General features: G+C 55.4%; 1 protein-coding gene across 3 annotated transcripts; it reads right to left on the bottom strand.

The window, feature by feature from the left end:
* Nucleotides 1-264: 264 nt before the first annotated feature.
* On the bottom strand, nucleotides 265-13,442 carry LOC129508586 (CD48 antigen-like). 3 transcript variants are annotated; one of them, XR_008664201.1, is made up of 6 exons: nucleotides 13,352-13,442; nucleotides 9,203-9,565; nucleotides 6,153-6,452; nucleotides 4,312-4,422; nucleotides 3,590-4,005; nucleotides 265-1,242 (listed from the first exon to the last, which is right to left on the bottom strand). XR_008664201.1 is itself a non-coding variant. In XM_055323470.1 (6 exons), the coding sequence occupies exons 1-6, from the start codon at nucleotides 13,416-13,418 to the stop codon at nucleotides 1,552-1,554; spliced, it is 1,011 nt and encodes a 336-aa protein (XP_055179445.1). In that variant the 5' UTR covers nucleotides 13,419-13,442; the 3' UTR covers nucleotides 265-1,551. The 3 variants fall into 3 exon arrangements, 2 of the variants coding, with proteins under 2 accessions (XP_055179445.1, XP_055179444.1); XM_055323470.1 differs by having other exon boundaries at nucleotides 265-1,575; nucleotides 3,860-4,005; XM_055323469.1 differs by having other exon boundaries at nucleotides 265-1,544; nucleotides 3,860-4,005.
* Between the last annotated feature and the right edge of the window lie 12,797 nt (nucleotides 13,443-26,239).

Genomic DNA, 26,239 nt, shown 5'->3' with positions numbered 1-26,239 from the left:
TGAGCAGGGAGCCTGATGCAGGGCTCCATCCCAGGACCCTGAAATTGTGACCTGAACAGAAAGCAGACACTCAGCCAGCCAACTGAGCCAGCCAGCTGCTCTGGGAATTCCTTTTTTCTTTTCTTTTCTTTTCTTTTCTTTTCTTTTCTTTTCTTTTCTTTTCTTTCTTTTCTTTTCTTTTCTTTCTTTTCTTTTTTTTAATAAGGAATCTTTTTTTTTAGATTAGAAAGCAAATTTTTATTGAATTATTACAAGAAGTGGAGATAAAAGGAATCTTTAGTAAGCATAATTCAAATACCAAACAAAGTAAAGCATTAAAAAGTACAGGAGAATTTTTTTTATGAATGATGCAAAATCCCAAATAAAAATATTATCAAACAGTAGCACAATAAGAGAATAATACATCAACTGGGATTTATTCCAATACCACAAGAATAATTCAATAGGAGGAAATCTACTAATAACAAGGATGCCCTCGGAGCACTTACAATAAATTAGGAACAAAACAAGGATGTGCTTCAGAATCACTCCTCTTAAACATGGTCTGGGAGGTATTTGCCAGCAGAGTGAGACAACAGGAGAGGAATGAAGCATAAAAATTGGAAAGAAGGAAGGAAAAATTATAATTATTTGTCGATAATATGGTTCTTTGCCCAGAAATTCAAAGGGATCAAATGAAAAACTGTTTCAAGCAGTAGAGAAACAGCGATGTGACAATATGTGTTTAATATGTTATTTTAACAACTAATTAGAAGATACAATAGGAACAGGATCCTATTTGCAACAAAACTGATGAAATATAATTTCAAGGAGACATGCCTTTGACTTTCTTGCAATTCACATATATTAAGTAATTAAAAAAGGGTCGAGAAATTGCTTGAACTTTGAAGAGACCTTGGGATAGTGCGTTTCTGGTGTTTACAGTAAGCCTGCAGGTGATGGAGCTCAGGAGCTGTTTCCTTCCTCTGGCAGAGCTGAAGCTGACCCTGGACTTGACCTTCCCAGGGCCATCCCTCCTCTGTTCATGGGGGTGGGCTGGGCAGTGACATCTGGCGGTCCTCCATCCAAGGCCCGCCCAATTCCAGGAAAACATCTCTGTTCCCAGAAATGCCTCTGCAGGTCTTGCCTGACTATGGGTATTCCCTCACCGGAATAAGTGGGTCAAGGTCGGAAATCCAACTGCCCGCCCTAGGACCAGTCTCTCGTGCTGGACGCTCAGGCAGCATGGTCAATGTTCAAGACCTGTGAAGTGAGAAGAAGTTTGTGAGGAGCCCAGGGACATGTGGTGCTGTTCTACTGTCTTGGGGGGTACAGCAGGAAGACCTTGGGGCTTGTCCTCGTTCCACCTAAGGAGGGATTTGGGGGGCCTTAGGTGGAGTGTAGGGTGGGGCAGATCTTGCCAAGGCCCCTCATGCTCTGACATCTTCGTTGACCTAGGTGTCTTCCTGGGGCTCTCGGCTCAGCCGGACCTTCTCGTAGATAGTGTAGACTGTTGGGGTGCACTCCGAGCTGAGGGGGTGGCCGCCACTCCTCTCCATGTCATTCTGTGACTCAAGCAGAGGTGCTTGTGGTCAGCTTCAAAGAATCAAGCACAGAGGTCACTCAAGCTATTCCTCTTCAGGTACTTCCTGTCTCAACTGCGGTAACCCCAAAACATAGCTCAGCGCAGAACTTCCTCTTGAACATGGCAGTCTCTGTCCTTTCCCCTGGGTGCTACCCCTCTCCTCCCCCTTCCCCCAGACCCCCACCTTGCTCCCTTGGTGTCTCCCTTCCCCTAGCTGACGTCACACCCCACCCCTTCCTGCCATATTTTCCCCTGAGCACGTATCACCACCTTACACTTCACATTTTGCTCATTTATTTTATTTGCTATTCTCCCCTCACCCTACCTAGAATGTATATACTCAGAGGCCAAGGATTTTTTGTTGTTTTGTTGACCTCTGTGTCCCAGATCAGAACAGTGCTGGGATAGAGTAGACACTCATTAAATGTTAGTTGGACAAATCCGTAACCCACCTTGGCCACTCTCATCGCGAGAGTGCTTTGAAAGACCACAAAGTGGCAGATCAAGGTATTATTCCTATAATATGCATTTTGTAAAAGAAGAAACTTAACCACAGGCACTAGTTTTGTCAGGTCAAAGGTGAAGTTGGCATGAGAACCTCACACCCACTTCTCCCAACTCCGCTCCTCATGCCAACCCCATCTCTCTTCTGTGCTTGTTTCCCTGTGTCCTGGGAGGGAAATAATTGTCTTCATCAGGCTGGGAAGCTCCCCAGGGGCAGAGAGATGGAGGGTGCAGGGCTGAAGGTCTGGGTGAGAGGTCACCTGAAGCCCCATATTGTTCCCGCCCGTGCTCCTCCCGTGTGGGTATTGGGATTAGGGTCTACTTCCTGAGCTCCCCGTGGCATCGGTCAGATGGGAACATACCTCCGAGGGGCTGAGATGGAAAGTCACAGAGTGACAGGTGCTGAGACAGTTGGGGGACCGTGCACAGTGCACTCACCTGGGAGCAAGGAGAGCCGATTCTACCTGGTGCCACCATGATTTCCCTCCTGCCTTCCTTAGCATTCCTTCTGGATCCCACTTTCCCCTACCATAAACTGCTGAGATCTGTCCAGGGGATTTCTAAGGTCCTGGTGGTCTGTGGGTCAATGATGCAGACCTGTCTCCCTTTTTTTTTTTATTTTTATTTATTTATGATAGTCACAGAGAGAGAGAGAGAGAGAGAGAGAGAGAGAGAGAGAGAGAGAGAGGCAGAGACATAGGCAGAGGGAGAAGCAGGCTCCATGTACCGGGAGCCCGACGTGGGATTCGATCCCGGGTCTCCAGGATCGCGCCCTGGGCCAAAGGCAGGCGCCAAACCGCTGTGCCACCCAGGGATCCCAGACCTGTCTCCCTTTGGCAAAGTCAAAGGATGGGAGAGGAGATGACCCAGCCACGGCTGTCCTGGGAGTCCAGACAGTGGCTCTATTGGCTTTCCCTCTGCTCGATTTTAGTCCAGTGGTTCCCCAAAGCTGGAGCCATCACTTGGGAATGTGTTAGAAACTCAAGGTCCCAGGTCTGCCCTAGAGCCGCTGAAACAAGCTCAAGGGGGTGAGGTGGGGGGCAGGAAGCAATCCCCCCAGGTATTTCTGACGTGAGCTCTGTCTGAGAACTGGTGCGTGGCCCCTGCTCCTCCAGCTACTACTGCCTCCAGGCCTTCCCCTCGATGAATCATGCTATCTGTGACCATTTCCAACCAAGGGCCAGTAGCACTGAGATGTCCTCCAAGGACCTCAAAGGGAAGCCTTAATACAGAATCTGAGGCAGGTCAGGGGTGGGTGGTGTGGGGGACGGGCTTCCCTGATGCTCTCTGGGACCTTGGGTCTGCCTGGTCTCCAGGCCCCGCCAGAGTCCCCCATTCTTACTTGCCTTGGGTCTTCCATGGATGACAGTTGCACCTGACAGCCAGTCCCTTACATTCCTGCCTCCCCCCACCAGGGCTTGAGTTTGAGTTTATGGGTGGTGGTGAATCCCTCCAGGGCAGCCTGGGCTCTCTCCTGCTCCTTCCCCTGCCAAGTCATATGCCCTGGGGTCAGTCACTCACCTCACTGAGCCTGTCTCCTTCCCTCTCCTGCTCCACCATCCTTCCTCCCTGGGTGGTGGCGAGGACTTGATGAGATTGTGCACGTATGAGTGAGGAATCATCCTTGTCACTGGCTTCCACCCTTTACTCTCAGTTCCAGACACAACACCCATATTGTCCAAAGCAAGGATTGGACCAGAGCCCGATGAGAAGCAGAGTGCCCTGGACTGGCTGGCACTCACACCCACGGAGCACAAGTTGGCTGACGTGCTTTGATTCCTTTGGACCCACCTTGTGGTGTCTCAGGAGGCTCATCTCCACGTCGGGACGGCAGTGGCTGTTGGCCCCACCAGTCTGCAGGCCAGCAGGTTCCTCTGTGGGAAGGGCCTGAGGAACACTGGCTGAGCCTGGCTCTGTGGGCAGCAGAGTGGGCCGGCCTGCACACAGCACATGCACAGCGAGAGCACGTGGGATTGAGATGACCGCTCATCAGCCCCAGAGTAGGGCAGCCATTGCTCCATGGGCTGAAAGGTCAGGTCCCAGGCCTCTGCCCCTCCCTGCCTCCACCATCTTTCTGGGCATGAACACAGTCCTTACCCTCGGTACTGCTGGGTCCCAGCCTTCCACCCGGATAGTTCACAGGGGAGGTCAATAAGCCCCATCTACCAGCCTGGCCCCCTCCCAGGGAGCGGGGAGGCCCTCCAACCACTGCCCTCCCCCCTCAGGCTCTCCCTATCACCTACCCCTCCTGGACTGCATCTTCTTCCTCATGCAGACGTACACTCCACCAGCCAGGCTCATCATTAGAAGCATGGGCAGGACGCCTCTCCAAAGCCATTTGTGGTCAGGAGAACCTGCCATCAAAGGCTGGTGTCAAGGGGCACCTGGGTGGTTTAGTGGTTGAGCATCTGCCTTTGGCTCAGGTCATGATCCCAGGGGCCTGGGATCGAGTTCACATTGGGCTCCCCGCATGGAGCCTGCTTCTCCCTCTGCCTATGTCTCTGCCTCTCTCATGAATAAATAAATAAAATCTTAAAAAAAAATAATAAAAAGCCTGGTGTCAAATGTGCCCCTATCAGGCCTGTTGGGCATGTGAGGGAGAAGGGGGGACCCCCTGGCTCTGAGCCTGTGTCCCACGTGCATATCCTTGCTGCAGCCCTGGCAAGTTCCTGCACGCTACCAGGTCACCCCACTGGTCCTTCTGCCAGGCTTTCTGTGCCGCTTCTTCCCAGAGACCTCAGAGGTTCCCAGCAGCCATATGTGCCCCTCATCCCCACAGCCTGCCCCTGTTCTCCCCTGGCAGACTCCCGGGAGAGAACCAGTCTAGGAAGGGGAGAGGACGCAAGGCTCTGGGGCTGCCAGCGCATGTTCTGCTCACGGTTTGGGATATCTTTCCCACACTGCCACAAGAAAACTGCTCATACTGGAGAGCCCAGCTCAGGTGTTCCCTTCTCTGCGATGCTTTCCCAAGTCCTGCAGCAAGTACTCAGTTTTCTGCCTTTTGTATTTGAACCATATAGTTTGTATTTGCCTCAAATTCAGCAGCTGTCATGCAGCTTCATGTTTATACACGTACTCCTCCTTGACCATGAACTATTACCTGATGTTTATTGACATGCTGTGTGTCACATACTGTACTGATAACTTAAACAACCCTAAGAAGTAGATATAATTAACACCCATCTCAAACAAAGGCTCCAGAAATTCAGTAACTTGTCCAAGTTACACAGCCAGGATGTGGTGATGCCTCCACTGCCCTGCAAGTTCCTTTAGTGCGGGCTCATGCGGACTGAGGCTTCCCTCCACCTAGTACATAGTGCCTCTTGGCCTGGTGTGAGTATCCATGCTAGGGGGCTGAGTAAGGACAGGGCAAGGAGGAGCTTGCACAGAGGTGGGGTGTCAGAGCTCAGGAGGACCCTGGTGGGACAGGGCAGCCACACTGATTATTAACCTCCTTCTTTAAGTACACTGTTCCTGTTCTGTGGTTCTTGGCATTTTAAGAAATCAGTCAGGGCTCCTCCCTTATCTATCATGTACTACTGTGTATACTCCCTTCCTATATGGCCAAGGGGAACCCTGAAGCAGATGTGGAAGTGTGGTAGCTGGCTGCGGTGACTGCAGGTGCTCACACTGCTCCGAGGAGCGTTGAACTGTGGTTTATGCACTCAGAGGTGGTAACCACCCTCAGAAAGGTCATGTCTAAAATGAGTAAAAAACCAGTGTTTATTAGCCTGAAAGGACCTTAGCATCCAGACCATCTGGATCTAGGGACTTGAGATCCCAGGGCTGGGGGCAGGTGCCCTCCAAGTCTTCCCATCCCCTGCCTGCATCCTCTGTCAGAGTCAGCCTCCCAGCCTCCCTGAAGCTGAAAAGGGAGTGCCCATGGGCCAGCCCCACAGGCAGGTCCTGGGGACACAGCATCTCCAGGCACTGGTCCAGGTTCCACCAAGACCCTGTGGCCATGCACCTGTCTCTGGGGTTCTCCACAGAGAGCCCCTCCCACGGCTGTTCTGTCCCACTGATTCCCTGAGCCCCCCTGGTCACGTCCCGCCCCTGCCAGCCCTTCCCAGCAGGTCCCACTCACCCCTGACCAGACAGATGCTCTGCAGGGGCAAGGTGGCATTCTTCTCCTCCACAGGGTTGCTGACCAAACAGGTGAGGTAGCCATTCACCTGGCTCAGGGGCAGGCTCAGGCTTACATTCCTGGAGCTGGGGGCTGGCCTCAGAGCCCCGCTCTGCTCCAGCTCCCTGGGGAGGCCCTCAGTCAGCCAGGTCACTGTCCAGTTCTCTGTAGATCCTGGGGTCTCACACTCCAGCCTGACCTGGCACCAGCCTGCTGGGTTGATTGGTGAATGAATCACAATCTGGGGGTGGGGGATGGGCTCTGGGGCAGAAGGAGACAAAAGAGAAAGTGAGGTTCAGCATTGGAGGACATGGCAGGGGACCCGCAGGTCCACCAAGTGACTCAGCGGTGGGAGGTTCCTGACTATGGCCCTGGGGAAGGGACCTACTGCCCGGGGGCTCTGACTCCCAGCCCAGGGCAGAGGGCTGAGGCCCTTCCATGCTCAGTTGTGTCAACAGAATTCAGTGATCATGAGTGTGATAATTCTTTTTTAAAAAGGTTTATTGTATTTATGTATTGGAGGGAGAAGGGGAGAGAGAGCTAGGCAAGCAGGGAGAAGGCCGAAGGAGAGGATCTCAAGCAGACTATGCGCTGAGAGCAGAGACCGACGTGGGGCTCGATCTCATCACCTGAGATCATGACCTGAGCAGAAATCAAGAGTCGGAGGCTTAACCCACTGAGCCACCCAGGTGCCCCCCAAATTCTATAATAATATATATACATGGCGATTATACAGGTGATAATAATCGTGTCTATTCTCATATGTGCAATAAACACCACATGAGAGGAGTTGGGGATACAGGGGAAAAACACGCTGAAGTTCTTGTTTTATTTAGAGAAAGAAGAAATACTGATTATCTTTAAATGTTGCAGTAAAAATTTAAGATTCGTGTCCACTAGGATTAAAGTACAAGGTGGTATAACTTCCAGCACACCAGAGACGATTAGATTGACGAGAACGCTATCCATCCGAGTAAGGGCAAGCCAAGGATGCTGACCAATGGTGAACAGAGGCCATGAAAGGTCGGGAGCAGGTCCACCGTGTAAGCCTGAACTGTGTCTGAGGGCAGGACGCCCCCCGATTGCACACAGACCCCGCCTCGATCCTGCAGCCATGTGCTCGGCGCATCACCTAATGACACAGAGAGATTGAAGAGACAGAGACGGAAATCCGTCCACAAGGACAGGTCAACAAGATGCTGGCAGGTGTGACAGTGGTCACTGTGGACAGAATACAGATTCAGGTAGCTGACACGAAGCAGGCCACACGGAGAGAGTTTCTTCCTGTGGCCCTAACAACGGCGCCTGGAGATGGAGAGATGTTAGAAAGTGAACTGGAAAATCCAACCAGACGCTGCTGGAAACCCTGGGGTAAAGGACCAAATGCAAAAACAAACAAACAAACAACAACAAAAAACTACTTTAATCCTTTAAAGTAGTTTTTAAAAATAGCTGAATTAACAGGTAATAATTTAAATATAAAATCAAATGGGGACTCCTGGATGGCTCAGTGGTTGGGCGTCTGCCTTCAGCTCAGGGTGTGATCCTGGGTCCAGGATCGTGTCCCATGTTGTGCTCCTTGCAGGGAGCCTGCTTCTCCCTCTGCCTATGTCTCTGCCTCTCTCTCTGTGTCTCTCATGAAAAAAATAAAATCTAAAAATAAACAAACAAACAAACAAACAAACAGAATGTCTGTTACCAAGTGCTGGGGGCACACACGGACATATAGAAGCTTATGCTTTTAGGTATGAATTTTCTCAGCAGTTGGATTATGTGAATGTTACACGCTCTTTTCAACAGATGAGGGAATGTGAATCAGGCTTGAAGAATCAAAACTCTGAGAAACTTGAGGAGCATTTCTGTAGGTCTCCTTTACACATTGCTGACATCTCCCTAGAGCAGAGACACCTGCTGAGTGCCTGCTGGGAGCTGTGGAAAGCCTCAGGCAGGTGCCACAGAGGGCAGGGCAGGCCACAGGGCTGCCAGGTGGAGAGGCCACCACATCCAAGTAACTCCAGTGAGAGGGGGAGAAAGATGGTCCAGGAAAGGACCGGAGACAAGAACATCTATCCACATGCAGGGAGGGGTGAGGGATGGGCAACCCCCCAAGAGCCCCCAGTATCCATGAAGGAGGAAAGAGAGGGCCAGCCAGGTGTGGTGAAGGGAAGCACAGGTGGAGGGGGGCACGAGGAGGGCAGTGATGGGTCTCCCCTCCTGGGGGTGGGGTACTCACTGGTCCTGGGGCTCCAGGGGCCAGGCCTGGGTCCCCTTGTGTCCTCCACTTGCTCTAGGACAGGCTTTGTCCCACAGTCCTCCTGGGGAAGTGGGTGCAGGGCAAGTGGTGGAAAGTGTTTTACCAATGTCGAGTTTTTTTTTTTAAGGTTTTATTTATTTATTCATGAGAGAGAGAGAGAGAGAGAGAGAGAGGCAGAGACACAGGCAGAGGGAGAAGCAGGCTCCATGCAGGGAGCCCGATGTGGGACTCGATCCCAGGTCTCCAGGATCACACCCTGGGCTGAAGGTGGCGCTAAACCGCTGAGCCACCCAGGCTGCCCCCAGTGTCAAGTTCTAACACTCAATCTCCCTCCTAGGGTTGTTCCTCACTGTTCTGATGTCCAGGTTTCCTTTTTTCTTTCTGCCCAACTTTTGGGTCACTTCAGAGTTTTTAATTAGTTTTTGACCAACTTGTTAAGAAGATTCTGATACAATTTTGTATTGCTAATAAACTATTTTGCAGTACTTTGCAATGGAAGATAGTGTTTTTTTTTTTTTTTTTTTTTATCCTTTTGGATGGCTTCTTACCCCTGCTCCATTTCATGTGCTGCCTATACTTTTCAAGACATTTTAGCTACTTTTTCCTAAGAGGAAATCTTTAAAATTTAGCCTTTATGGTTAAGGCATCAAAAGAGATGCAAATATTCCTAAGGAAGTTTTGATTTTATCAAACCTGTTTAGGCCAACATACTTTAAATCAAGTGATTATTGGAATTCCTGACTGGGCTTCACCTTACCATATACACAGAGTCTAAAGACTTCCTTCTGGGATTTTCCTGTGCGGAATTTGACATTTGCTGTATACCATCCACTCATTTCCGTACTGAGATTCCTGATGCTCAAAACTGCCATCTCTGTCAGGGAGAGACTGCTCCTGAATTTTCCTTCAAGCTCATACCAGTCAGGACCAGAGTCATCAGGCTTCCAGGACACCAGGAACTGTTGTTTCTCGGGCTCAGATTGCCAACTCCACTCAACCTCTCGGACATTAGGGGACAAGGAGGAGATCAGGTGCAGCTGGACAGAGTCCCCAACGGTCCTTTCCAGGGTGTGGGAGGAGCTGGGGTCGGCCGCAGTCTGGAAGCTTGGTGAGGGAATAGCTAAGATGGGGAAAAAAGAAGCGGACAGGAGTGACGCTGCTGTAGCACCTGCTGTCCCATCACATCACTGGCATGCTTAAAGAGGAGGAGCCTCTCCTGTTTCAGAGCCGAGGAAGCAAAGCTACAGAGGTGCTTGCTCAGCACGGGCCTTGCCTAGGGCACACAGCGTTGGGTCAGGCATATGTGTGTCACCCTCCCAGCTCGGACACACTCTTTCTTGCACCTGACACCCAATGTGCTCTTTGCTCTAATCTGGGGAAACACTGGGCAATATGGAAGCTGATAACTTATGACCTAACTTTCCCTTTTTTTGTCTATGACACAAGAAAACCATTTCAGCATGTCTGCTACTGCCCCGTGTTCCTCAGCACATGGCAGCAGGGCCTCAGGCCCACCAGTCCTGTGACACTGTTCCTCCTTAGGTCACTCATGACCCTCTACCATTAGGCAACCCAGTGGTTACTGTCAGTGCTGGTCTCACGTACCAGTCAGGTGACATGTGACCATCGTCTTTTTCCTGCATGCTCCTTGTCTGATACAGATCTGTACTCCGTTGGACCCTTAGCCCGCCTTGGGTAATCCATGCTGGGCCAGCTTGGCATGGCTGGGTGCTGGGGATACAGTGGTGACCGAGGACACAGTGGGGACCAGTGCCTGCTCTCACGGAGCTCCCATCCTAGTCAGGGCGCCAGGGCAGGGAAGCACCAACACCACATGATTTCAGATCATTTTAAGTTCCATAAAAAACACAGAAAGGGACTGGCACAGATTCCTTACCTGTTGCTCGGCCTCTGAACTTACTTCTCACATTTGGGGAATTGTCTCCTCATGAACCAGAGCCAACATCCCCCCAGAGAAGCTGGAAATGCCGGGTACCCACTGCCTGGCATCCTTTGCAGCTGAGATGACACAGGACCTGGGCTCTGGGGTCAGATGCCCCCACTCCAGACTTTCTACCTGGAGCTAGTGCCATGGGAGCCAGTATCACAGGGTCAGTGCCGCTGACAATGACTGTCACCTGAGGCAGTGGTGGCAGCAGTCCTGCAGCCAGGCAGGTGTCCAGACTCAGTGATGCTGGGATGAGAGCTGTGATGTCTCTATCAGGAGTCACAGACCTCCTGTGACTGGACCAGCTCTGGTGGTGTCACTTCCGGTGTGGATGGTGGAGGGGCAGGTGATGGTCACCTGGAGCCATCTAGGGCCACCTGCACTCTACTAATATTACATTCAATCAGTTCATCTTTGTGCTGGTAACCAGGAACCAAAGTGACACTTGGGATAAGGTGACACCGTGCAGGTGGTTTGGTTAGAGGTGTGGGGTGTGGGTGTCATAAAGAAAGGCCTTTAAGAGTGGTGACAATTAAGGTGAGTCCCGGATGCTGACAGGGCAGAATTAATTACTCCAGGCATAGGAAGAGCGTGTGCTAAGGTCCCAGTGCAGCAATGATCATGGTCGTCATGGGGACAGATGAAGAGCCAAGGCTGGAGCAGAATGAGCAGAGCCTATGTTTTAAACAGGCTCGCTACACAACGTGGGGCTGTAACTCACAAACCTGAGATCAAGAGTCAGATGCTCTACCCACTACAGCACCCAGAAGCCCTAAAAATTATTCTTTGAGAGAAAGAACAAGGGTAAATTTGTTCAATCAACTTCAATTCTTAATAAAAATGAGTTCACCATGAAAGCAGCACTGCGCAAATCTGCTTGACAACAAGATTTGTTCCCAGGAAAGAGTCTTGTATCTGTCAGTGTTGAAGGACAGCAAGGACATCCCTGGGACACCCACCTGGCCCCAGCTGCGCCTCTGTCGTCTCCCAGCTCAGGGGACTCCCGGCAGCCTGGCTGTGGCGGCAGGAGAGGTGCCGTCCCCGTGGCTGAGGCAGGGACACTGGGCCCTCCTGATCTGGGCACGGCCAGCCCCTGGGGTGGAGGGCAGCCCAGAGCACACACGTGGGGCTGCTGGAGGACAGGGGGCTCCCGGGGCCCTCCTCTCGCTGGCCCGCTCCCAGCTCTCTGACACTGGGGACAGATGCTGTGCCGGCACAACACGGGCAGCGCTCTGGGGACACGGGGGGAGAGCCTGGATGTACCTGCATCTCCCAGAGAGCCCCAGCAGGGCTCCCTGATGGCTCACCACAGGCTCCCTGACCCGGATCAGGAAACCCCAGCATCTGTGGGCAGAGGAGGAAGTGGACTCAGATGGGCAAGGAAACTGGGGTGAGGGCAGCTGTTCCCGGCAGAGAAACACAAATGTCATCAAGTTCCCAGAGGCTGGGGTGGAGCGGAGGGACAGTGACAGAGCACAGTTCACTCTTGCCAACAGCAGATACCAGTGGGGCGGGGGGACCAGACCTCGGCTCCTCTAGCCCTGCTGCACCTGAGCTCTGGAGGGTGCTTCCCACCTGCTTCCTTCCCGGCCTTCTGAGCACGTCCTTGTTCCCTGTCACCAGCCCACCTCCCCACCAGCGCGGCATTGTCCCCACTTTCATGCTGACCCACGTCTATGGGAACCTGCCCTCTGGACGCTTCCATGGTCTCACTGCTGCAAGTGGAACAAAAGGAATGTCTGCGCAGGAATTTCTGCATGATGGGGTCTTCCCTGGGCTTCCAGCCCAGACGGGGAATGACCAGGGACACGGAGTCAATGTGGGAAATGGTCCCCAGTCTCTGCACATCACAGGGACCGCCAGTAGCTTTTCGGCATGACACAGGTGCTGGGGAGACATGAGAGTGCCTGTCCTACCCCTGTCACTGCACTCGGGGTCTCAACATGAGAGACACAAGCATGTTCATCTCACAGGCAAGAAGGGTGACCAGAAATTTCAATTTGCATCTGTGTGTTTTCCTGTGAGGACGACTGTCTGTCGTGTTCCTGCCCCTGATCTGTCTCTTTCCTCTACCCCCTGTGCTTGTGCCCTCTGCTCCTGTAGTGACGATGGAGGTGCCTCTTCTCTCACTGATGTGCAAGGGGACCTGAGCTTTTTAAAAAGTTCCCACAGTGTCACCTCTGTGTGGAGGGCAGAGGGGTAGGGGGCACAGAGAGCCTGGGAACTTTGCTACCACAACAAAAATCTTCTGGCCAATATGGGGCAGAACCAGACCGAGTGACCCAGTGGGTCCGACCACAGATTCAGCCCCCTGTGGGCCAGTGAGGTGCCGTGGGGACAAGGGTGGGTCCAGACCACATGGTTGGAGCCTGGTTCACATGAGGCTGCCTGCAGGTCACCCCCTACCCCCATAAGAGCCTGGAAATAGCTTGTAACCCAGGAAAAGGTCACAGGCAGTTAAGAAGGGAACTTCCCTTTCCCTGCCCCACCCCACATTTGCAGAAGATGACAGCTCAGCTGTCCCTGATGCCAGGGCAATGGAAGGCTGTCCTGGTCCGTCATTCACGTGCGTGCCCTCAGCCTGGGAGCCGGGACACAAGCAGGCTGGGGACGTGTAGGGGGTGCACACAGCGCCTGAGTGTGTAGACACAGCCCCGAGGACAGAACAGGATTCTGGACAGTGAGACTGATGATCTAAGCTGCCCCCCGCCCCTCCAGAGGAGGCCAAATAACTGCTGTCCTAACAGAGGGTTGACAGTGGATTCCCCAGCCTGGGGAATCTGAGGGCATCTCCAAAAAGCTCTAGTCCCCCTCTTCTCCCTCAACACTTCCAGGCCCTGGAGAAATCAGGATGTTGGCAGCAGCAAGCCTCCCCTGCTCACCCTCTTCCCCCACCCCTGCCTCTTGGCCCCGCAGCCCACACCCTCTCCAGAGCTGCTTCTCTGAACTGTCACTTACCCAGGAGCAGGGGGATCCTGAGCATTAGAGCCTGGGAGGGGAAACAGCGGCCCCACAGGGACTCCATAACTGTAGAAAGCAGAGAACACCCTCTTCTCCCTTTCTGCCCCGCCCCTCCTCCTAGCCCTCCTTCCGCCCCTGCCCATAAGAGCTTGGTCCCTCCCTCTCTCCGCCCCAAAGCTCAGGCTTTATATCCCCTTTCATTCTCAGCCAGCTCTGGTCTTGTCAGCAACAGGCACACAATTTGAAAACTAAGGGGGTTTCTGATGAGATTAATCCATGTAAATTAGATAAAATTTAGAAAGCATAGAAAAGTATACAGAAGAATAAGATCATACCTAATAATGGATATCCAGGAAAGGTTTCCCAGGGCACTGCAGTCACACCCTGCCGAGACAGGGATTGACAAGCACACACCTGGGCACAGAGGGACGAGGGAGGACCCAGGCTGCCCCCACTTGTAGCCTCACCTGGTCCCTGCTGTATCCAGACTCCTGCTGGCTCAGCTCTGCAGAGTGGATGACACCCATTGGGTCCCTATGCTCCTCCTGGGACCCGGCACCTGGGTCATACACAGAAGGAGCTGGAGTCTGAGCCCTGGAAACCTGTACCCTCCCCTCCATGACCCCAAGGCCATGGCCGCCCCCACCAGCCTCCTGCAGGGACATCCCTTGAGCAGTAAAGGCAGGAGGAAGGGAGCCCAGGGTCCAGGGGAGGGAGGTGTGTGGGCCCAGGGAGGAGAAGTGCAACCTGCCTCTCCCAGGCTCCAGGCTCTTCTTCACTCGTGTCCTCCAGAGGAACAGTCCAGCTCCCAGGATCAGCAGCAGGACCACAACAGTCCCCAGGATGCTGGGTAGTTGGGAGGCATCAGCCTGTCCCTGTGGATCTGCTTCCCTCCACAGAGAGATGGAGAAGGTTAAGGACTGAGAGAAGAACAGATGCCCATTGCACAGCACATGGACACTTCTGAAGGCACCTGCTCAGAAGCTGAGGGAGCAGCATGGCAGGTGCTTTCACTCAACACTTCCCGAGCTCCTGCTTGAGGCCCGGGTGCTGAGAGGAACAGGACATGGTGCCCACCCCTAGGACACCTTAGTGGGAGGAGGGTGAGAACATGTCAGAGGGAGCCAGCCAGAGCCATCCCAGGGCACAGGAGCTCTCAGCCTGTACTCAGGTGGTCAGGGAGGGCCTCCTGGAGGAGGTGATGGGAAACCTCGTCCTGAGGGAGGAGTGCAGGGAGCAGACAGGCAGGGTGGGTGCGGCCTTCCAGGAAGGAGGGCCATGAACAGGGAGGGGGCACCTCGCCAGCCCTGGAGCTCCAGCACCCACTGGGGCAGGTGGGAGGGGGACCAAGCAGGGAGGAGCCAGGTAGGAGGGTGAGAGGGAGGCAGGGGCCTCTTTCCAGAAGGTCCACTGGGTCCCTGAGTGATGACCTCCCCTGGGATCGGGGATACTGAGGCAATGGGGCCCCAAAAACTGGTGGAGGAGGCGGGAAGGCCGAGGGGGCACGGGCACCGGGTCACTCATTCACTCAGGGAAACACGGACTTTTAGCAAGCAGCCCGGGGCCGAGCAGGGACAGGAATTCACAGGAGACGCAGACGTGGCCGCTGCCGTCCAGGGCTTGGGGCTGCAGAGGAGGCTCATCCTGGCCCAGAGCCTCACTCTCAGTGTGGGGGTTCCTGGCAGCTCCTGAGAGGACGCAGGTGTGAGGGCAGGACGGCAGTAGCTCCTGCGGGGCCTGAGCCCCCGAGGCCCAGACCCCGGGGTCAAACTCTCTTCATGCTGGACCTGCCCCCAGTGGCGGCCCCAGGGGGACTGCTTGGGTGTCAGGGCCCAGAGCCAGCTGGAGCCAAGGGGTCCCTGGACGGGGGTTGGGGGAGTGAGAATCCTGACCTGGAAGGGCTGAGGGCAGAGGGAGGAGCCTGACCAGAGGCTGGGGGCTGAGGACAGCAGGGCACATCTGGGACCCAGGCCAAGCAGGTGGGGTGACGTGTGTCTGTGAGCCCAGAATCGAGCAGAGGAGCCCCCGGCCCTGAATCCTGAGGGAGTCGCTGCCTCACATCCCCTCAGCTGGCACAGACCCCTGACATCCCCCAACTTCCCTCCTGAAAACCACCGTGGACACACAGGGAATGATGGGTGAGGGTGGGCAGAGGTCTCTGCTGGGTGCTGCCTGGACCAGCAGGGGTGAGGGTGGGGGGGGGGAGAGGAGCCTGGGAATGGCACCCAAGGGCAGAAGCAAGTGGATGTGCCTGCCAGACTCTGGATGGGGTGACCAGGTGGCAGGTGGTGCCATAAACATGGGGAGAGATAGGAGAACCCTCATCCAGGGCTGCCTGAGTCCCGGGAGCCCATTCCCTCTGCAGGATGCACTCACCGTGGCCACAGATGTCCCCAAGGTCCCAGGTGGCAGTTTCCTGGTGCCCCTGGTTGCTGAGCACACAGATGAGGCTGGTGCTGGGCAGGCTCAAGGGCAGGCTCAGAGCCAGGGTCCAGGGGTTGGGGGCTGCTCCTAGGGCCCCTCCTTGCAGGAAACTGTTGTGTGAATTTCTACATCTGTGGAGGTTTAGAGCTGGACCACTGGAGTTCGAGGGTGCTGCCTCTGGCTGGTGCTGAGAAGGACTGGGAGAAGGGGCGGGAGAACCATATGTGTGGTTCTCCTGTGGGTTTCCGGATCCTGGTAGGTGATGAATGTCCCCTAACCATGGCCATGTGCTAACCCTCAGAACCTGCAGGTGTCTTAGATTTCGTGAATGAGGTCTGAGGCTGCTAACCAGCTAAAAACTAAACCAGAGATGGTTTGGACGCCTCAACGGGCCCCATGTGATCTAGGGTCCTCCCAAGTGGAAGGAGGCAGAAGAGGAGGTCTGAGGGACCCAGTGCCAGAGGTATTCATCCCAGCAGTGCTGTCTGTGAAGGTGGAGGAAGGGGCCTCGACCCAGGGATGCAGGTGCCACCAGGAGAGGGGACAGGAAAATAAATGGATTCTTGGGAATCCTGGGTGGCTCAGCGGTTTGGCGCCTGCCTTTGGCCCAGGGCGGGATCCTGGAGACCCGGGATCGAATCCCACGTCGAGCTCCCGGTGCATGGAGCCTGCTTCTCCCTCTGCCTGTGTCTCTGCCTCTCTCTCTCTCTCTGTGTGACTATCATAAATAAAAAAAAAAAAAAAAAAAAAAAAAGAAATGGATTCTCCCCGGAGCCTCCAGAGAGGAGCACAGCCCTGCCCACACCTGCACCTCAGGGCACAGGCTCTGGGGTCTGACTCCTGCCCAACCTCACAGTAGGACCCTCAGGTGGGGTGTGGTGAGCCCCTGAGGTGTCCTCACCTGTCCCAGCAGCACAGACAGCTCAGGGACAGCCTGAGGACCCCGAGTCCTGTGGGGACAGTAGTGTTAAGGCAAAATCCCCACTTCCCCCCACAGGGGTTCCCCTCCCAAAGCACCAAAGTGATTCCATCCCTGGGGTGACTCTCAGCTCTGCCTGCATTTGTGGTGAACACCCTGCACCTGATTCCAGGGGAGAAGAGAGAGTCTGAAGGCTGGGGTCTGGGGGGACCCCTGCGAGCCAGGCGCGGGGACCCTCCAGGGACAGAGGAAGGAGGTGAGCTCTGGGGCTGGGGGAGGGGCCTCTGCACGCACCATACACAGGTGGAAATCCTGGTCGTATTGTCTTCCTCTCGTGTAGGAGTCTCGAACCCGGTACAGCCCAGTGTCCTCCAGGGTCAGGTTGTTCATCCTCAGGGTCGTCATGTTGAGCACATGGACCCTCTTCTGGAACTTGTCCTGGAAGTTGCCCCATTCCGGATCGCGTGCCCCAGGGGAGACCTGCAGCACGGCTGCATACTTTGCCCCGGAGAACATCCCCCAGGTCATCTTCTCCAGCTCGACTCCTGTAGGCAAGTCTGGGTTTCTGAGCACTTGAAACAATACAGAAGCTCCTTGCATCCCTTTGAGAGAAATGGGGTTTCCAGAATCCTCAACTCCAGAACCATGGGCTGCAGAACCCTGGGTGCCAGTGCTGCAGACGCCTAGGGCAGAGGGCACAGGAAATGAGGGTGGTTTTCCAGGAGGAATGAAGGAGAAAAGCCCAGAACCCATCTTGCCATGAAATCCCTCCCACGTGCTCCGTGACTCCTGGAAGGCAGGAGAGTGCATGAGTGTGAAGCGATGCTGGAATCACTCCAGTCCCAGGGCAGTGTCCCCTTGACCAGGTCATGTGACCTCGTTCACCTGCAGGGTCCTGACCCCCAACAGGGAGAGGATGAAGTGCAGGGGACTCGGACCAACAAATATGGTACATTTTCGGTCCCTACTGAGAGCATTTCTGTGGGAGGCAGCTGCTCAAGGTGCTGCAGAGACCCCTCCTTTCCACAGGCCCGGGAGCCCTCCCCTGGGGTGGGGACTGCATCACGGAGTCCCTCTGGGAAGCAGGGAGCAGCTCAGGTGGTGGACGGCCCTCAGGAACAGCGGGTTACACAGAGGGGACTTCTGTATTGCTGCCACCCTGTGTCCTTGCTGGGCTTAAACCCTCTGCCATGTTGGGGGCTGCCCTGGGGAGAGGCCCACATGGAGAGGTGTGAGGGTCGCCTCTGGTAACAGTAGGCAGGGGTGAGGCTTCTGTTCAGCAGTCATAGGAAGTGCACACTATCAGTCCGTGCCCGAGGGACCCTGGTTACATCCTCCCGGTGACCCTGTCCCCTGAAGCTCCCGCCCCTGGGACCTGAACTTCTGTCCCAGAGGCCCTGAACCTGATGACCAGCCGAGGCCCCCCCTAGATTATGACCTGTGCCAGCTGGGAACCTGCATCTGCCCTGTGTCAAGGGGCCAAGGGAGGGCTGGTCCCACCCTAGAATTGAGAGCTGAGTAGCTGATGAAGCTGGTCCCTGTCCCCACCCCTCCCAGGGCACGCCCACAGTCAGGCTGTGCTAGGCTGCCTTGTTGTCACACACACACTCCAGGAGATCAGGGCCTAAGGACCAGGGGTTTCACCCCATAGAGGGAGGGACCTGTCCCCCTAAAGGAGGCTCCACCCCCTGGGAGATGCACCCTTGGGGCTCCAGCAGGGAAGGCAGATAGTGGAGTCAGCCCTGGGATGTCTGCATCTGTCCAGGAGTAGCGGGGTCTCTGCTCCTGCTTGTTGGCCAGCACTCGTCCCCTGACCCAGCTAACTGCCAGGGACCAGAGAATGTGGGGTTGCCAGTGATCATTGGGTGAGCTCTGCTGTGCCTGCCACCAGGACAGGGTGTCCCCAGCCGGACCCCAGGAGGCCTGGAATGTCCTTCCTTGATCACACTGCTGCAGAGCACTGAGCAGGGGACACAAACCCCTCAGTCCCCCCTCCAGAGCCCCATCTGCCCCATCCCTCACAGACCCAGGGACCTCACAGTCTCTGTCCTTCAGGGGACATGGGTAGGACAAGATGGGGATGTGCACAGATCAAATTGTCCTGAAAAGAAGAACAAGCTGCTCCCTGCGGCAAGTCAAGATGCCTGGGTGTCTGCCAGAGCCGCATCCAAGCCCAGTGGTTCGGCTCCAGAACCCCCGCTTCTAAGTCTAGGCCAAGCCCCCCGCAACCCTGTGCCAGGTCCTCTCCCAGGCCCACCCTGTCCGCACGGCCCTGCAGGGTGTCCTCCACACACAGCCCCGTGGCCTCCCCGCCGGCCTCACGCCCTGCCCCTGCACCCCTCAGATGCTCTGCTCGCTCCCATCCCACCTAGATAGGACCCAGCACTCTCGGGGCTCAGGCCCTCCCCTATGCCTCTCCCTGCTCCCCCATCACCCCCTCCAGCCAAGCCTGTGGCCGCTCATCCAGCAGCCAGGCTCCCAGCTCCACACCGTGGCTCCCGTCACCTCTGCCTGCAGCGTCCTTCCTGGACCTACACGGTTCCCGCTCACACCTGCTCAGCCTCTGCCACCAACCCCCTGCCCAGGGAGGCCCATCTAGAACAGCAGCTCCCCTGCCTGACGCTGCTTCTCTTGGGTCACCCACTGGCCACCACCTGACCTTATACATCTACTTAGTCCCTAGTTTATTTCCAGTGTCTCCCCCTAAATACAAGTACCTGGGGCTGGGAATTAATTTTGTTCACCTGTGGGCCCAGCACTGAGTACCATAGTGAGCACTCCACAAACAGGCTGTGGAGGTGGGATCGCCAGAGGGGAAAGCTGGGATTCCAGAGGGAGACCACCTATCTGGCCTCAAGTCCCTGCTCTGCCCCTTACAGGCTTCGGGATCTTGCAGATCTCAGAACAGTGTCGAGCCTGTAATAAATGCTATAGCTCTTTTAAAATTATAGATTAAGATGCTATCCTTGATCAACAAACAGGCTGTATATCTGTTAGTTGGCCGGAGGAGGGTGAGAGAGAGGCATGGAAGAGAGGAAAATCCTCATCTCTCTGATGGAAAGTACATGGTGAAAATACTGAATGTGAAATTCAGTATTTGAAAATACTAATCTGAAAATACTAATGTGAGAACGTTATTTTTTAAAATCAATGTTTTTAGAAACATAGAGGTAAATGCCCTAAGAAATAGTTAATATTGCAAGTGATTGTCCTCGGGGAGGCGTGCAGGCTCCCGCTCCACGGGAACCCTTGGGCACAGGTCCCACCACCCCCGCCCCCCCCCCATCTCTGAGATCAGGACCCTCGTTTGCATTGATGTTACCTAGTGGTACAGACAGTCCTGAGGCAGCAGGTCATCCACGCGGTGTAGCTGTGATAAAACACAGCGGCCCCTGGGAACTGGGAGCACATAGGACGGGTTCCCCTGGAGCAGGGGGCTGCGGACACGGGGGGAAGGAGGCTCTGTGCTGGAAACACTTGCCCCCACTTTCAATCATGTAACATGAGCTTCATCGTCAGGAGCTCCTGCCACTGGGAACAGGGCACGTTATTTTCTCAGTGACAATGATTTTTTAAAATATAAGTTTGCCAGCTTCAGACTCCTTTTTTTGAAGTAGGCCCTACATCCAGTGTGGGCTCGAACCCACCACCCAGATCTAGAATCACCCCCTCTTCTGATGGAGCCAGCCAGGCCCCTGGACCCCCTCTATAAATTAGGTATGACTTGTGAGGACATAAAGCAGGCACCGATTCCTGTGGATTTGCATTTAACCCTGTGAGCAGCTTGATGAGGTCAGTCCCGTCAGCGACCACACTGGGCTCCGCAGAAGGAGGCACAGAGAGGCTGGGTGACTTGCCCAGGGTCACAGAGCCCTCAGGGGAGGTCAGGAGGGGTCACAGCTGTGAGCGCTCATGTGGGGACCAGGCAGGGGGGGATTCTTCAGGGTCCCCAGGTCGTGGTCCCTCCTCCCAGAGCGTCTCCACCTGCCTGACCTGGTGACCGCCCACTCCTCAGAACAGAAAGCCAGCCCAGAGAGCTGAATCCACAGGGAGGGACAGGGTGACAGGCAGCTCACTGGGGACTGTGCCGTGCTGCTGACTTGGGCAGTGTTCTCAGTACCTCAAGGACTGCTCAAGGCCCAGGGTCCAGAATTCGCTCAGGGCCACATGTGTCCCCGAATGCCTGCCACCCCAGGAAAGTCTGTCCCACCCCTCTCCCCAGGTGCTCTGTCCACTGGTCTCTAGGTCAGTGTCAAGGACTGAGGGGGCTCCTCTGTCCTCCTGAGGCTGTTTCAACTCAGACACCGGCATCCAGAGCTTGGTCTCAGACTTAGGAATCTCAAGGGGTCCCCCATTCCCAATGGTACCCCAGCCCACTCCCAGCCCCAAACATCCCGGACCCAGCCCATTACAGGTGAGGCCCCCAGACCCCGCCCTAGCTGTGAGCCAGCACCCCTCCTACATCAGAACCTCCACCTGGATGGCTCCCTTGGGCTCCTACCCTCCAGGTGGGCTCCTCATCCTGAGCTCCTGACTGCACCTTTATGTCTGTACCGCCGCCCCCTGTCCACCTGTGACCCCTCCCAGTTACCCTGGCGCTCCCCACCCGGGGCCCCCCTGGTGGTGTAGGAGCCAAGGGAGAGGCTCCGTGGCCCCGCCCTCCGGGCAGCACCGGAGCCCCCCAGGCCTCCCTGAGCACCTCTCAGCCACCGGACCCCACCCCACTCCCGCCCTGAGCACCGGGCACCAGCGCCACCTGGCGGCCGCCGACCCAACTGCCGTGGAGACGTCCTGCCAAGAAGCCTCCAGCTCAGCTCACCTGCAGGCACAGGGCAGGAGCACCTACTGTGTGCACGCGGGGCGGGGGGGGAGCAGAGGCAGGAAGCAAAGTCTTTGTCCTGGAGGGACCCACAGGCTCGCACATCCCTTTAGGGGAGGGCGTAGAGCCTCCATCCAGAGGCTCCTGGGCATTTGCTTTCATCCAGGGAAGCGCAGCACAGGTGGACTCGGGATCTCAGCAGGAAGGTGGCTCGAGGAGGCCTGAGGGACGACCCTTGAGGTCGGGAGCTGGATGCACAGGGACACCAGGAGGGACGGAGCTGCCGGCATGGGAGGACATGTGGCTCAGGCCCTGTGGCTGGGTCTCTGCTCCTGACTGAGGCCCAGGCAGCTGTGACCAGAGGAGGCTGCTCCAGGGGCGGGGGGATTCCTGCTCCGGAGTCTGCATGAGCGCCTCCAGGGGTGTCAGCAGCTGCCCTGCAAGGGCCCTGAGTTCACTGCAAATGAGAAAACAGGCTCCTTATGCATGAATGTTCCCCAGGAGTGACAGCCTGGTAGGAGGGATGGCGGAGGGAGGGAGCCCGAGGACTCCTTGCTGGGTCCAGGCCTCTCCTCACAGGCCTCCAGGGGGTCAGGGAGATGGGACCCTCACATGGGGGAGGGGAGCCAGCAAGACAGAGGAGAGACAGCCCAGTCCCTCAAGGTCCCCATCCAGCTCCCTGATCCAGGGCCACAGTGTGGTCCCCCTGAGTGTGGGCATGGTGGGTCACAGGGCACTGAGGACAGGTGTCTGAACACCCGGGTGACAGCATGACTCAGCAGCTGCCAGGTCCTGGTCTGTCATCCTGAGAACAAGTCCAGAGGGTAGAGGGGAGCCCCAGGAAAGCCCACAGGAGGGAGACAGAGCCAGAGCACGCTGACCCATGTTCAGGCCAGGAGAACATGGCCCCCGGGGTGCCAGGAATGTGGGCAGATCCGGGTCAGAGGCCCCGTGAGCATCATGAACACACACACCAGCAGCAGGACCACGACCTCCCTCCTCCCAGACTGTGGGTCTCTGACTGCCTGGGGGTGACATCAGGGGCCTCCCCAGGAAATCCAGGCTCCTGAGCCCAAGGACAGACTTTCCATCCTGTGTCCTCAGGCTCCACACGGGCCTCCAGGCAGTGGGTGCTGATGCACATGTGCTGATGTGAGGCCGATTCTGCTTCCACAAGCTTTGAGGTGGAATTGGGACAATCCTCCTCTGGACACTCAGCTAGATGTGGGAACCTCACCGCACCCGGAACACCCTGGGATTCCTCCACCGGCATCACCAGAGAAGAAGGGCCTCAGTTTCTGCCCAGACTTACCCTGTCAGGTGTTCTAGACTCCAGGCCCGGCTCAGGGGCCCTGCCTGCTGGGCTCTGCTCCTCGCATTCCCACCGCCCAGCTCCCAGATGTCCTGCCAGAGAAGGCCTCCTGCTCCTGCCACCCGTGTTCTAAACCAGTGAGCACCAGCTTCCCTCCTGCCCAACAGGTGAAGTAAAACAGACCGGAGTGGGAGGAGGGAGCTCTAGGATTATGTCCTGGGGCAGGTGCAGTGATAGAGGCTCAGTGACCGGACAGAAGGGTGGACACGGGAACCAGGGCTTTCTGGAGGTTCAGACCCAGGGTGGAGGAAAAGATGAATCCAGGGTGACGTCCAGGTGTTTCGCTGAGGCATCTGGGAGGATACTGTGGGTGGACTGAGCAGTAAATACCAGTAAAGCCTGGGGTGGAACAGGTTTGGGTTGAGGAGATGGAGGTCAGGAACGGGGTGTGCCATGCGGTCACTTTGGCTTTGAAGAGCAGAAGTTCATGAGCCGGATGTGTGTGGGGATCAAGTCAGAGCTGGAGGTGCAGTCTCAGCACAGCCAGGCTCCCTAGAGACTGTGGTTCGTGCAGGTCACCCAGGAAGGGAGTGTGGGGAGGGGGGAACTGTGGACCTGGTGCTAACCAGCAGAGGATGGGGTGCCACTAAGGCAGGATTTCATCCTCCAGACAAAACCCCCTGATGCAGGAGACAGTAGGGTCCCCACAGCGATGTTGGGTGCTGAGCAGGGAACTGCATGATCAAAGAAGAGGCAGGTGGCCGGGGGTCAGGACAAGGTGGGACTGAGGGAATTCCCAGAGACCAACAAGGTAGTGAAGGCGCAGGCAGGAGCTCCCCCAGCAGGCAGGTGACAGGTGCACCTGCGGGTCTGTCTGTGTCTGTCCGTCTCTCTCATATGAAGTAATTTATGAGGCGAGGACACACAGACTACAGAAGAGACTCTTTACTCTGAACAGGGATGAGTTCCAGCTCTCAGGAAAACTGAGAACAGCCACTAGAGGGAAGGTGGGGCCACAGTCCTTGTGGGATCAGGCTCCTGGTGTTCGTGTTCCACGTGCACTTCTGGACACACGAAACATACAGGAGGAGGACCCAGTCCAATCCCATGAAAGGCTGGGGGAGAGCTTGCATTCTGGAGGCTTCTGCCAGCAATCCTGGGTCCTGCCTGGAGGACACGAGCACACATATGTCCAGGGCTGCTTCCTCACAGACCATTAAGGACCTACACTTTAATACGATGGTGTGATGTAATATATTACATTTGATTGTTTTAAAACTTACTCTTTAATTGCTTTAAGGATTTTATTTATTTATTTAAGGATGACAGAGGGAGAGAGAGAGAGTGAGCACAGTAGGGGGAGGGGGAGAGGGAAGGGACAAGTAGACCATCCCTGAGTGGGGAGCCCAGTGCAGACCTGAAACCCAGATTCCAGAGAATGACTGGATGAAGTCAGTCACTTAATCTACTGAACCACCCAGGTGCCCCATCCTTTAATTAATTAATTAAAATGACTTCAGATCGACCATGGGCTGAACTCCCAACCCTGAGATCAAGGGTCAGATGCTCTACAAACTGAAACAGCCAAAAATCTTAGAATTTATCCTTTGAAATAAACCACAGTACCTCAGTTCAGTTAACTTTGATTTTTTCATTTATAAAAACTTCTAATTTATAGTGATACATTTGAATGGGAAAAATATAATCATAAATGACATTTTGTTTCTTAAGTAAATTATTCTTATTTCTTAAGTACATTGTTCTTAAGTTAGTATCTTGGGACTTGTGGGTAGACAAGCAATGAGTTATCCAACTGTGATTATTTGTCAACTTTGATATTTAGTAAAAATCAGTTCAACAAGGTGGGGCGCTTGGGTGGCTCAGTTGGTTCAGCATCTACCTTCAGCTCAGGTCATGATCCCAGGGTCCTGGGATGCAGCCCCCTATGTTGGGCTCTCCCCTCAGGGGAAGTCTGCTTCTCCCTCTTCCTCACCCCCACATGCTTGTTCTCTCTCTCCCTCAAATAAATAAAATCTTTAAAATAATGAGTTAATCATGAAGCCAGCACTGCCATATTCTGCTTGACACCAAGTCGTGTTCCGGAAAGAGTCTCGCGTGTCAGTGTTGAAGGACAGAAAGGCCATCGAGCCCAGAGCCCGCGGGCCCAGCCACGCCTCTGTCCGCCCCCAGCTCGGGGCTCCGGGCTCCTGAGGGAGAAACACCACTGAGACTAAGGCCGCCCTGAGCGCGAGCAGCATTGGTGAGCAGCACCGGCGGCAGCTGAGAAGGGGAAGCAAGCAGAGGACAGATGCATCCTCACACACGCTCCATCTGTTCACTTTTGCAAACCAAGTCAGGAAGCAGGAACTTTACAGGCTCAGAGAGTCTCTGCAGGAGGAGAGTCGACCAGGACCCAGCGTCGGTCCATCCCACTGATGCCCTCGCACGTGGAGGTTCAGAAGGGAGCGACATGGCAGAGGGAGTGGAGGTGCCCGAGGCTCCTGGGTCCCCCCACTGCACCTGGATGGGGGCGCAGTGGAAGGACTGATCCGATCCACTGAGAGATTTATGGAGCCTCAGGTCTCATCCCCTGGGTTTGTCTGCATCGTGGAGCCATTGAGGTTCCCTTCCTGCAGCCCTCTAAGGTGGACGGTCAGGGCCGCAGCTCTTGGGGACCACGGGCTTTGGCCTTCCCGGGGACTCGGCTCCTCTCGTGTCCTCAAGCCTCTTTCCCCTCCCCCCGGGTGTGGGGCAAGTAAAGAGCCAGGCTGTGGCTGGGCCCCAGCTCCAGGGCACACGTGTGTCCCTGTCTGTCATCCGTTTTCCTCTTTCGCCACTGGCTGTTTTACTATTGTAAATGGCATTAAAAAAAAAAAAAAAAACTTCTAAAAAGTTACTCTGCTCTGAGGAAGAGTGCACGGGTGGCTCGTCCCCAGGGAAGGTCTCTAGAGTAGGGGAGCAGGGGAAAGTCCTACTGAGACCCCAGGACATCCTTCCCGGAGGCAGGAGAAGGAGGGAGGCAGGTGTCAATCAACACAGCCTGTTAAAAGCTAACCGGTAGGACCCAGAAACTTCCACTTTTTCCTGAACAGTAGGAGGCTCTGGCATTTGCAGCAGGACAGGACAGAAGGGAGCTTTACCAGGACTCGGGACAGACAGCCGAGGGCTGGGGAGCCGCGCCCTGGAGCCCCAATCCCCAGGCTGGGTCCCGGCCCAGCGCTGCCAGCTGCGCGGCCTCCAGAGTCAGCCTCCAAGGCCTCCTTCTACTGACCCGACCCTGCGCACAAGACCCCCACGTCACGGCGTGTGCACGAGGCCCGGGAGGTCCCAGCCTGCACGAGGTCAGAGCAGTGCGGGCCACAGAGCAGCACTCAGCCCGCGCTGACCGCCGCGGAGGCATCGCGTCTCTGA

Source organism: Nyctereutes procyonoides, unplaced genomic scaffold, assembly GCF_905146905.1.
Source record: "Nyctereutes procyonoides isolate TBG_1078 unplaced genomic scaffold, NYPRO_anot_genome, whole genome shotgun sequence".
NCBI classification, from domain to species: domain Eukaryota; kingdom Metazoa; phylum Chordata; class Mammalia; order Carnivora; family Canidae; genus Nyctereutes; species Nyctereutes procyonoides.
This window is presented reverse-complemented; position numbering and strand designations above follow the sequence as displayed.

What these genes read in the sequence shown, in the direction of transcription:
- LOC129508586 (XM_055323469.1), bottom strand. Translation starts at nt 13,418, where the DNA reads ATGGAGTCCCTGTGGGGCCGCTGTTTCCCCTCCCAGGCTCTAATGCTC. An exon ending in CTTTAGACTCTGTGTATATG is followed by an intron (nt 6,453 to 9,202) that starts GTAAGGTGAAGC and finishes CTTCTGCCCCAG; the next exon opens with AGCCCATCCCCCACCCCCAG. An exon ending in GCCTCCTGAGACACCACAAG is followed by an intron (nt 1,545 to 3,859) that starts GTGGGTCCAAAG and finishes CTTGAGTCACAG; the next exon opens with AATGACATGGAGAGGAGTGG.